Raw genomic sequence first — 12,126 nt, 5'->3', positions numbered from 1 at the left:
TAACATTTACAGATGTGATTTGATAGTGAAATTACAGTCTTACATAAACAGAACTGGTGAAACTTGCCATAAACACATTCCATAATCTTTATAACAGAGAGTGAATCACGTCCTTTGTACCACAAAGCAGAACTAAACAAAACACACATGTTTGCACTTGTGATGCAAGCAGTGTGTGTGTGTGTTTCTAATTATTCTCTATGCGGCTACAAGAGGGTCAAAGAGTAAAACAGATGATGTGTTGGTTTGATGCCCGACATGGAAATCACAACCAGCCACCACAATAAAAGAATTTTAACTCCTAACTCCCTTTTGTTTTTCAAAAGTTTAGTTAATAAACTGCAGAGGGTGTTTGGCATTTGAGAATGTTACCAACTGCGTTCATGAACAAGTACAACCGTATTTGCACCAGGTTGTAACCAGCACTGATCACAGTGGGAGGAATTCTGTTTCTTAGTAACGTACACACAACTTTCAAACAAGCTACAAACACATCTCCAAAAAAAAATATTTAGTTACTGATGCCAAATTCTCTCTTCTGCATTTTGTCATTGCCTTCACATGACAAATATGATTTGTTATACTACACAGCTGACTCTGTGCATCAGCCAATCAGAGGTGAGCAGGAGGATAATGTGGTTCATCATAAAGGATACGTGATGGTTTTGGTAGCAGGTTGATAGCGCGAAACCATAACCGTGCAGGCTCCACAGCCTCCGCCTCCACAGCCATACTTGGTTCCAGTCAGCCTCACTGAAGTCACCGTGAAGGAAACACCCACAACTTGCAGGCGACGCTCAGTTGTAAACGTTCACTAACATATTTGAACAATTTCAAAGGATACGCTTCTCCCTGAGGAAGGATAACAGCATCGTTTCAGGGTCTGCATGGCTCTCCGTCACCTGTTTGACAGAAGGACAAACCACAATCAGAAAACTGATTTAATTTAATAAAAAATAAATTAAAAAATGTCTTACATATTATACTTTTATTGTGTCAAACTGCTTTAGCTGGAAGCCATCACCAAACACAAAATCTGACTAGTGAGTCAAAAATGTTGCAGTGTTTGCACTTTGTCCCTTAAGAAAGACACAAGTCACTAACTGTGTTACCAAAAGAAACAAAAAGTCAGGTTTGTCATTAAAATCTGGACCAGACTCCCACATACATGTCACCAGCTCTGATGACGGAGGACTTGCACTTTTATACATTTGCACTTTTGTTTGAGCATTAACCTTGTGTGTGACCTTAGTCCAAACAGCCGTTTGTGTAGAAGGAGGATACAGGTTTCCGAACGTTCTCACGGGCCTAACTTTTTTTTTTTTTAGGAGATTAATTTGGAGGCATAATTGTTGTCAGGTGAGCGCTAACTTTGTCAATCAGCTCCCTCCTGTCACAGAGGGCTACAGTTCCCACCCGTCACCCATTTTTCACTAGTTTTTAATTTAAATCCACTTGGCATCTTGTGTTACTAGAAGTTAATTTTGTGTCATTTCGCTGCATATATTCCTATTATCGGCCCCGTGTCTGACACGGTCGCGTGAGCTTTAGTAGAACCGCGTCAGCACCGACGTCAACGAAGCCGGAGCAAAAGCAGGAGCTAACAGCTACCAGTAGCTGCACTGAGCCGAGCTTGCTAAATGCGTGTGAGCGACGCTGGACGCACCTTTTCCCCGTTAATAAAGACGCACAAAGCGCTCCCTTCTGTCCCTGGAGACATGTCTCGGGTCCAAGCGCAGAGCTCGTCCTCACCAGACTCGAGTCAGAGACAACCCGCACTATTTCCGCCTGTCAACACTTTCAAAATAAAAGCCCGTGGTCGCAAATGATAAGCTTTACTGAGAACTTTACTAAGTACATTTACTCACACGTGGCCATTTGAGGTGCAGACAAATACTTAGACGGTATCTTGTACTTTCCTTTTATTCCCTTTTGTTGTTTTTCTTCATCATTGTTTTGTTTGAATGATCTGGAAAGCACTTTAAGTTAAATGTAAGATTGGAAATGATTTGATTCAAACACTTTAGCATCTGTCTGTAGACCTGTCCGAATGCACTTTAAAACAAATCTCGTAAAATGTAATGTTCTCCTTAACAATATTAATTAATTTTGCAAACCCTGGTATTTTTGTGTACACAGTTGGGTGGTTAAGCAGGAGAACCCACTGAGCTTGAAATCTCTTTTGCAAGAGGGACCTATGTACAATGTACAGTTTACAATGTGTGCAATCATTGCCGCCTTCAGTTCTTAGACCTTGGACTAGGGATTAGGGAAACCTGCTCCAGCTGACGTGTGCACAGAGCAGGGCAACATACGTTCACATTTAACTTTGTCCTGCTTGGTTTTCCTCTGCATGCTTTATAATAATTAACCTGACCTGTGTTTGCAGGTAAAGAACCAGGTCTATTGACTCCCGGCTGATCCTGATAAATCTGACTATGGCAGAAACAAAACAAAAAAAAAGAAGATATGGAACTGAGATCAGTATGGTTTTTTTATTTATTTATTTTTTTTTTTGATCGTCACTTTTCAGGAGGAGCAGAGATGAAGGTGAAAAGATGCAACAGCAAAGACATGAAGGTGGAGAGTGGAGCCACAAGAGGGAACTGAAAATGGCTGAAACGATCAGCTTTTGATATATGAGGTTTTGTTTAGTCTTAGATGGATTCAAATTGTTACGAGTTCAGGTTATTTAGCTGTGTTTGTTGCTGGAAGGGAATTTCAAGCAGTCTTTTATTTTGAAAAACCGTTATATTGTGTGCAAATCTTGCAACCAAACACAAAGAAAAGACTTAAAAGGAGTCTAAAATCTGCAGGGCTCAGAAACCTTACTGCTGCTAATACTAAAGGATGCAAACAGACTGTGTTTCAGGCTCACGTGTGGGGCTTTGTCTCGCATAGTTTATGCAGGGACTCAGACGGAGAGCAGCACATCACCTCAGTCAGAGCTCTGAGTGTGGGAAAGTCCTAAAGAATTAGCGGCGTGACCTCTCACACACCCCTGCCTCTGTTTGAGCTCCTCCAAGTTTATTTACTCAGCTTTTGTTCCAGGTGAAACTTTAATGCCTCCACCTTTTCTCAGAGGATTGAGTTCCCTGAAGTGGTCACACCAGGTTCCGAGGGTAAGAAAACCCCTTAAAGACAAACAAAACACACCTTTATTTGCAGCCCAGCTCGTACGTTTCCCTTTTGAAGATGTTTAATTTCTGTGACGAGAACACACTCCTCTTTATTATTTACACGAATCACAGCCGGTCTGAGTCGAGTTTTGTAGCCTAAAGCCCTCAGGCCACTGAGGGTCGAACACATGTGGGCTACAGGGTTCGAGCAGGTTTGTGCACATTAAAGGAAACGTTGACAGTGCAGAAAAAGCTGCACTGGTTGGAATCTAATGTGTTCGCACATCCTGAGGCCCTGCTTATTAAACTAGCCACTAAAAGTCCTTGCAGCTTCTGATATATGATATTATATGAATACATTTTGTATATTATGCTCTCACGTATTCTGTGCACTTTTGATCAGATGTTCTAGGCCGATGAAGGAACATTGTACAGGTGTGTTCAGTGTTACAGCTCCCCCACCCCACCCCCCTCCAGCTGTACATACGGCAGGAGCCACAGAATGCACAAAAAGCGTAGTCATTTCTTGTCTTTCTTTTGTGACTTTCAATTTTTGGCAATTTATCTTCCTGTTTTGGGCCATTTTGTACTTTACTGGTCACATGATAATTAATGTTAATTTAAAAAAAAAACATTTTTATCAGTTTTGTTCAATTTTTGGTCATTTTGTCTCTTCTCTTCACTTATTCACAGTCAGAGACCCTAGTTCACTTAATATTTTAGACTCAAAGTATCACAACCGACACTTTTTTCTATTGGAAACTGCAACCAAGCAGAATGCTGCACACGGTCAGGAGGCCTGAAGATCACTGCCAATTTTCAGCCACATTTGATGGGCGGTGGGAGATAATTTCCCCCCTTAAGTACAACTGCCATGGGCCAAGTGAGGAAACTACCACTTTCATTTTCTCATTTGCCAATTAAAAGTCAGAACATGAGGGAACATGGTAAAAAAATCTGTCACAAATCTGAGAGAAAGCGCTTCATTTGATCTACAAAAATGGTTTCAAAATGGAAATGATATCATCTTTATGGGTTATTCAAGAATGGAACCTGTTATTATTTCTGCTTGCGTGATGTTTAAGGCATTTCAGTCTGACTGTGAGCTAAAAAAGACCCTAAACACACATCAGCAGCAACAAAGAAGTTTTGTTACGACGTCCATTTTATCATTATTTACGACCAACAGCACTTGAATGCGTGACCCAATTCCTGACAAATGTGCTGAGTGGATGTGAGTCTGAGTGTGACTTTGAGAGCTGGAAGTTTAGGATCTCGTTTTGGATCCACGTGATGTCAAAATATCACGAGAACAGAAGATGTGAGATGCAGCTGGATTTGTCATTTTTATTTCAAGCTTCATGAGATAGCAAACATACAATTTCAAGTAGAAGGAAACAGTGTCCGTGCCAAAGATGACGCCGCTCATTGTTTGGACCATAAAAAGCAGAGAGACGAGTGAGACTTGCGAGCCTGAAGCCACAGCATCCCCCGGAGGTTCTGATGTTGCTGCCAGACCAACATGAAGTACTGTACACATGATTTTCTGCTCCCAAGCTCTGCGCACGACCGTGCAACATGTGATGGAAAGCAGAGCCAAAGTGTGGAGGACGTTTAGGCTCTGGTTCTCAGGACCTAAAAGTCACGGGGTGTCTGAATCAAGATTCTGTTTGATAGAACTTGGTTAGAAGACAAAAAAACATCCCAAGAAGACATAAAATAACCACAAAATGTCTAAGAAGAGACAATAAATAGACCATAACGTTTCGAAACAAGCTACAAAATGAGCCCCGAGAGACACAAGTGGTCACCAAGACACACAAAACAACCACAAAAAGATACAAAATGATAAGAAAGAGACTCAAAAATGAATACAAAGAAACAAAATTGCTAAAAAAAAAAAAACACAAAACAGAAAAGGTAAAAAAGAGACACCAAGCAGGAGATGCAAAATGAATGTTTTCCAGCAGTAAAGATTTGACCTGGTGGTTGCATGAGAGTAGAAAATGCTCCACACTTGGGCGAATGTGTTGTTTTTTGCACATGTAAGTAACGGTAATTAGACTCCCCCTCAGGCCCGACGGTGAAGTCCCAGACGTCATCCAGACCAGACACACGCAGCTCTATAAAAATTCGTCTGGAAACCGTAGACGGACGAATAAGAGGTTGTGACGTGGAGTCTGGCTGATTTCAGTGTGTTTCCCAGGGACCCGCCCTCTGGATTACAGAGGTGAGCTGTGCAATTGACCATGTTAATGACACGCTCCAGCAAACTGCTTTCATTACAGTAATAAATCTGATGCTACCACAGGTTTCACCCTCTGCCGTTTGAAACGTTCCAGGATGAGAGTTGAAAAGTGTTCTTTTAAAAGTAGGATTTTTTTATAAAGAAGTTTAGCAGAATTTGATCTCAAAGGCCTTAATTTTTGTGTCTAATCACACTAGTGCAGCACAGAGAAGATCAAGGTCATTGTTAAATATGTGAGTAACAACAATCTCGAAAATGATTCAGCCGTCTGTCACAACTGGATTTGCTTCAGTGTCTAAATGTTTATAGTGAGTTCCTGTGTGTGTGTGTGTGTGTGTGTGTGTGTGTGTGTGTGTGCGTGCGCGCATTCAGATAGTTGCTGCCACCTACACAGAAAACACACTTGAGCAGATTTGTCTCATTTTGGAAGGAGGCGAAATGCACGTCAGAGGCACCAAATCTCAGCTGAATTTAGAGAAATGCAGAAATGTAGAAATGCAAATGTTTGATTGTGAAACTGATGGATTTCAGATGCAAATGCTCGTATTTTGTGCTGCTGTAACACCTGGAAGCCAAACCATGTTGCAGTCTGTGTGCAGGACTGGAGACTAGAACTGGACTGGACTCACCACGTTCTGTCCTCACCAAACGATAAACAAGGCTTCAACCTTTTCACTTCACATTTTAGGCCCAAGCCCTGAAAGATGCCAGAGAAAAAAAACTTCAAATGTGAGTTTAAACAATCCTGCAGAGGAACTTCATCTTATAACAACAGAAAGCTCCAAGACTCTTTCCAAAGCCAATACGGCTTTATTGTTAGACTTTTGTTTCATTTTCAGTTTTCTATTCCCATAAACTTATATTCAGTCTGCATTTTAATGTATCGGACTAACTGCTTCGAAGCCTTACAACATTTCCTGACACACTCTTCTGTCCTCCCTCTCCCAGACTCGGTGTCCACTAGCAAACGGAAAGTGAGCAGCGCTTCGAGCGAAGCCTGTGTCCTGACGTCAGTGGTGACTCTGGATTCACCCCTGTGCACTGGTGGCAGATTAGCCTCAGCCTGAGCCAGCGCACAGCGAGATGATTCAGAAGCAACTGGAGCATTTGCATTTTAATAGGATGGATCACATTTCCAAAGTGCTATTGATTCATTCTGAGGAGAAGAATAGAAATGATGATGCATTCAGAGGGGATTTGAAACAGCAGTCAGAGTCCTGAAAGAAGAAAATCCACACACAACATTTTCACACAACGTTGACTAATGTCCACATCATCTTCCAGTAGGTCCGTGAGTGGGATTTTAAGACAGCGTTGAAGGCCGGACACTGCACACAGAAAGACTAAACCAGAGCTTAGAAAGGCCAAGACCAGAACTTTGACACTAAGGAAAGAGTTGAGAAATACATTAGTGTGTAAAAATAAACCTTAGTGAAGTTCAAGGCTTAGAAAAGTCAGAGCTAATTAAAAATAGGAAGTCTACTTAAAAAAGCCCAAAACCTGGACTGGAAGAAACTTGACAAACAAATACACAGGAAGACCTGCCCACAAAGTGGGGAAGCAACAACAAATTAAGGCTTTATGAGCTCAACAGCTTTTCTCTTGGTCTTAAATCCTGTGTTGACTCGAAACAAAGCGACCAAAGTTAAAGTGCCAGTGATCGGACCTTTGTTTCCCTGCACTACGAAACAAAAAGGAAGCAGTGATTTCCGTTAGACAAAGAGTTGATGCTGTCAACAACAATCCCAGTGCTGCACATTCAAACACCGGCGGGTTTTCAAGCGTGTTGTCGTTGGCGTTCAAAGCTTTCGCTGCCTCCTCCATGTTGGATGGCGATGGCGGTGGACGAGCGCAGGATTATCATCAAATCCCATTCACAGCCGCCCACAAAACGCCGCAGAAGAAGGAGATAAAGAAACAGCTGGAACGTCCACGCGCTGTCAGCGGTTTGAAAAGGGAGACGTTTGAACAGAGCTCGAATGGAGCTGAGAGACAAACCGGCTCCTGTGTTTGCAGCACAAATTGGGAGAAGAAAATTCACAAAATGATCATAACAGATAACGCAGAGCAACAACGCTAAGAACGTGCAGACATTTAGGGTTTCTGGCCTTCAAATCCACAGTACAAGTCAGGTGAAATACACATTTTATACAGTTAGAGCCATTGATTTAAGTTGTGTTTAATCACATTTTCACAAACCATAAAATACAAACACACCTTAGGACCTGGTAGTATTACGCCTGCATTATAAGCAGCATGTCTGTGTGGTGAGTACATACAAGACTACTGCTTGGTCCCAAGATGTCTGGACATTCAGGTTATTGATGATGTTCTGTGTGCTCTGTCAATTTGAAGAAAAAGGTGGAACAAACATGCAAAAGCAACTGTATTGTCCTTATGTGTCTACTAATGCCTAGTACACGCTCTGAGTACTTCCAGTCAAAGCTTAAGATATGTATTTGCGTGTACAATGACGTGATTCCAGCGCCTAATATTTGAACCGGTGACCCTTTGTACATGAGTCCAATTCTGCGGCTCCAGATAAGTCTGATTTCCAGCTAAGCCAGTCAACAAGAACATTCCTATTTCAGAGAGCTGAACCCCAGAGGAGAGACAGAAATGTCTTATTTTAGGAAGACTCTATCTATTTTGCAGTTGCACTAAAGACAAATGGACGGATGTCCTCAGACATGACAGCATTTCTCCACTTGTGATTTTGCACTGTGAACGCGAGGTGCACAAGCCATAATAAGAAGATGGGAGTGTTTAGTTGCAGAAGGAGAAGCGTGTGGACCATGTTAATGTCACATAAAACTGGACCACTTCACATCAGAGCAATACAATCTGATTCCTTTAATGTATTGGTACTTTTTTGGTATTTTATTTCACATTCTAATTGAGAACTTTAAAAAAAAGTGCTATGAAAAGGCCCACGAAGTTACTACAAAAACAAATTTCTTATTGTTATCATTAATAACCAACCACGTCCACATCTGCTCACACAAATGGCATAATTTTTACTTCGAGAGTATTTCTGTTTGAGAGCTGCTGGAAATTCCCCATCCTGATTAAACCCTTGGAAATGAAAGATGAGCCAGAAAACACACAGGTTCAATTACAAACATTTTAATCCCAAAAATACTTTTTTTTTTTTTTACCCAGTTTGGCGTAGAGTATATCATTTGGTCTTGCTGTATCTTGGCTGTAACACTATACTGTATAATCTACTTTGTCTGAAGTAGCGGCTGTCATGCAATGTTGAACACAGCTCGACTCGTCACCGCAGAAAATGATGCTGCATCCTGCGTATTTACGTGGGAAAATACTGCGTCTGTCACCTGGTGGTATTTACGATTATGACATGTAGCATTCCAAGTTGTTAAATGATGAAATTACCTTCAAACACATCAACGCCTCTTAAATATCTTAGTAACATGCTGCACTTTATGGTTTAAAATTCATATAGTTTTATTATTTTGCAAGCATTAAGCTGCAGCAACATGTGTTTCTTCCTGTCCTGATATAATGAGGCATTAAGACAACAGCCCATGTAAGTCATTCAACAGTCCTGTCAATTAAGACTAAAGTAGAGACAAAATCTCGATGACTTCCTGTGGTCCATTGTGCTAAAGGTGTCGAGGGCTCAGGGGCTAAACTCTACCAAAATAAAACTCTTTAACACAGCACGTTTTTGTTTATCATTCACCCGGAGGAGACATTTATGATTAAATATCATTCGACAGAAGAAAAAGTCACTTTTGGGAGCAGTTGGACAGGTTCCAGCCTGTCAGTTTGTTTCACTACACCACTGGAGGAAGACACTTTGCTCCATATCTTTGTGTTCTGTCACTGCCAGCAGGTCGACACAGTCTGGGATGCACTGATAACACTTTCTCAGCAACTCTGAGGATCATCTGATAGACCAAAATCATCTTTCTTTAGAGAATAGTAAGAAGACAACTGCCACAATGTGAATGTACTCATGGCTGGATGGAGAACGTTTCTCTCTATGCAGATGACCAAACAGTACATTGATATAACTTGTCAAAGGAAAATAAAGCACATCAGACAAATTCAGGCTACTGTAGCTTAAATGGGCGTAGTATTAACACTCCAGTATTATGGACACGGCCTATGAGAAAAAACAAAAAATGAAAAGTCAATCAACGTATGTCACCTTAATGATCAACTAAACTGTCATGTATCGGGACAGAGTTCAGCCTTTTCTCCGACCTTTACTGTACAGTTGAAGCAGGCAGGGAGGGCGGTGACAGTTGGTTTCTAAATCTGTGACTGTATGCTGATGACAACATGCTGTATTTCAGAGGAAAAGAGGAAAACAATAAATATATTGGACAACTTTTTGGATCTGCACAATGTGTGATGTTTGCTTGCATGTGACTAGTGATCCTGGCTTGTTCGGTGGCTTAAATTACACATGCCGTACACTAGCACATAGTCCATGTTCCCACCCTTCAAAAGCTACTAGGGACAAATAGAGCAGTTTTCCTGACACGGCAAATGAAATCAGTATCTGCAAGCAACTGGTCGTAACTTTCCTTGTCAACCCAAATTACAAATCAGGTGAAGCAATGAAACAACGGCCCGTTCCTCGTCCAAGCAGGACATCCGGCGAGACTAAATCGGCCGTCCACGGATCTACGTACTGAGTCTTTTCATATGGCTTCCAGGAAAAGAGGAATCAAAGATGGTTTCTGTGAGAAACACAAGCCATTTAAAATGAAAAAATAAAGGGTGAGTGGGTTAATGGCATCATAACCAATTCGAATTCGCCACTTTCACTTAGAATTTACTTGTTTCAAAAGCAGACAGTGATGATGCCATTGGCAATCGTCAAATATGTCCTTGAAGATTTAGATTATTATTGTCTCGACCTGTCAACACGGAGCCCTTTGTATTGTCCTCAACTGCAGTAGATATCTGTCCTCTCAACCATTCGATTGAGATTCGCGTTTTCGGTCTGGGAACGGCGAAAGTCACAAAACGATGGGGGATGGAAGTGATCGAGAGTTTTGTGTGTCTCTTCTCGTGGGAATCATCTTTGGTGTCAGATCCCTTCACGGCTTCGACCGCCAGCTTGTGCATCAGTGCATCCCCAGCCGCATCTCCAGCATCTCCAACACAGCGGCAGCAACAGGACGCCCTGCCAGTAGATCCAGCCACTACAGAAAACATCTCTGCTGCAGTGAAACAGTCTCATTAATATTCATAGAGATGCTATTCGTCATCAACCAAGGCAAACTGTCAACTCTTTTTTTTTTTTAAATTGGAGATTGTGATGATTCTGCATCTTTCAGGATTATGTCCTTAGATGATTTGGAAAGGGAAGTTTAGGCATGTTTACCTCCACCTTCAGTGGGAGCATCTCCTGATGTGTTTGTAGTGACTGGGTATTTTAGCTCATGTGTGAAGATTTCAAACAGGATACTGATATAGTGCTTCTTAGTGTGTCACTGTAAAATATCATTTAAATCTGCTCCTATCACATTTCTTTAGCAGGGATTTCTCAAGCTTTTCCCATCATCCAGCCAAAGTCTTCAATCACTGTCTCTTTTTCTTCTGCTTCATTGACTTCCTCCTCTTCACTATCATCTCATACAGCTTGTCCATGCCCTCATCCAGCCCCTCACCTATGATGGCGCAGGCCGGCTGGACGTGGTACGGGGTTGACGGGCTCAGCTCGGCCAGGGCCAGCTGCCTCTCGATCTCCCCGACATCCAGCGCCCGGGGCAGGTCCTGCTTGTTGGCAATGACCAGCAGCGGTGTCCCTAGGTTCTCCGCGAACCGGGTGATTTTATGCAACTCGGTCCGGGCCTCTTCCAGTCTTTCAGCGTCCACGGAGTCCACCACGTACACGATGCCGTCCGTGCAGCGGCTGTAGGGCTTCCACAGGGGCCGCAGCTTCTCCTGGCCCCCTACGTCCCAGAAGTGGCAGCTGATGCCCCTGGAGGCCCCCGCTCCGCCCAGCCGGATCCTCTCCGTGTTGAAGCCGATAGTGGGCACCGTGTTGACAAACTCGTTGAATTTCAGCCGGTACAGCACCGTGGTTTTGCCCGCAGAGTCCAAGCCGAGCATGACAATGTGCAAAGACTGGAAGGCGGCCAAATTGGAGAAACTGTTGCCCATCTTGCAGCTCGGGAAGGAGGATCAGCATGCACACTCACAGCTCCAGCAGCGAAGGATTAACAGCGCAGGAGGTGCTCAAACGTCCGAGCGCTGATCCATAGCAGGTCGGCAAAGAGCGGAAGACGTTGTCCAAGCCTCTCCCGTTCAGCAGGCGTGGAGGGCGCAGCCCCACGTTGCGGGGCGGCACTCCGGCAGCCAGACAAGTCGCGGCATCCCTGGATTCACTCCAACAGCATCGGGGGTCCACAAACAGTCAGATCACCACACACACGCACACACCCGCACACACACACACACACACACACACACAGCGGTGCGTCCACCGCGCGCACCGCTCTCCAAATGCGCAAATTACGCGTGGCCCAATGTCACATTATGTCCCTGCAGCTGTGTGTGTGTGTGTCTCCGAGCGCGTCGCAGCTCATGTAGTGACACACACATATGCACAAGTGATGCTCTGTGACGCGTGGAGCAGCCTGTAAACGTTGCCATGCAGGGAACGTCAACTCCCACCCGGGGAAAAACAAAAGCGTTTCCGATGAAGTGGCGCACCCTCAAGAATCAAAGCCTCCTCTGCCCCGCTAGTTGTCCACTTCAACGCTAGAGAAGGAC

The 12,126-nt window shown here is 43.3% G+C and overlaps 2 protein-coding genes and 1 long non-coding RNA gene across 12 annotated transcripts in view; 1 reads left to right on the top strand and 2 right to left on the bottom strand.

Moving 5' to 3' along the window:
• Positions 1–1,806, bottom strand: part of aox6 (aldehyde oxidase 6) — a 28,324-nt gene extending 26,518 nt beyond the window's left edge. For 8 of the 10 annotated variants that reach the window (XM_067500763.1, XM_067500756.1, XM_067500761.1 and 5 more), the window contains exons 1-3: positions 1,667–1,805; positions 845–902; positions 657–753 (exon numbers count right to left, since the gene is read on the bottom strand). In XM_067500763.1, the coding sequence (XP_067356864.1) occupies positions 657–753; positions 845–902; positions 1,667–1,720 (209 nt within the window). In that variant the 5' untranslated portion in view covers positions 1,721–1,805. Of the gene's footprint in view, positions 1–656; positions 754–844; positions 903–1,235; positions 1,638–1,666 lie in introns of those variants that run through there. The other 2 variants (XM_067500765.1, XM_067500764.1) reach the window with 2 other exon arrangements.
• Positions 1,807–2,343: 537 nt separating this feature from the next.
• LOC137125840 (uncharacterized) lies at positions 2,344–8,175 on the top strand. Its single transcript, XR_010914219.1, has 3 exons — positions 2,344–5,349; positions 5,899–6,096; positions 6,316–8,175. It is a non-coding gene; the product is annotated as an uncharacterized lncRNA (long non-coding RNA).
• Positions 8,176–8,477: 302 nt separating this feature from the next.
• On the bottom strand, positions 8,478–12,126 carry LOC137125839 (ADP-ribosylation factor-like protein 4C). Its single transcript, XM_067501953.1, has one exon. It carries the CDS (start codon positions 11,512–11,514, stop codon positions 10,930–10,932), a length of 585 nt encoding a protein of 194 aa, XP_067358054.1. The 5' UTR covers positions 11,515–12,126; the 3' UTR covers positions 8,478–10,929.

The sequence above is a fragment of the Channa argus genome, chromosome 4, assembly GCF_033026475.1.
Source record: "Channa argus isolate prfri chromosome 4, Channa argus male v1.0, whole genome shotgun sequence".
NCBI lineage: Eukaryota > Metazoa > Chordata > Actinopteri > Anabantiformes > Channidae > Channa > Channa argus.
This window is presented reverse-complemented; position numbering and strand designations above follow the sequence as displayed.

What these genes read in the sequence shown, in the direction of transcription:
- LOC137125839 (XM_067501953.1), bottom strand. Translation starts at nt 11,514, where the DNA reads ATGGGCAACAGTTTCTCCAATTTGGCCGCCTTCCAGTCTTTGCACATT.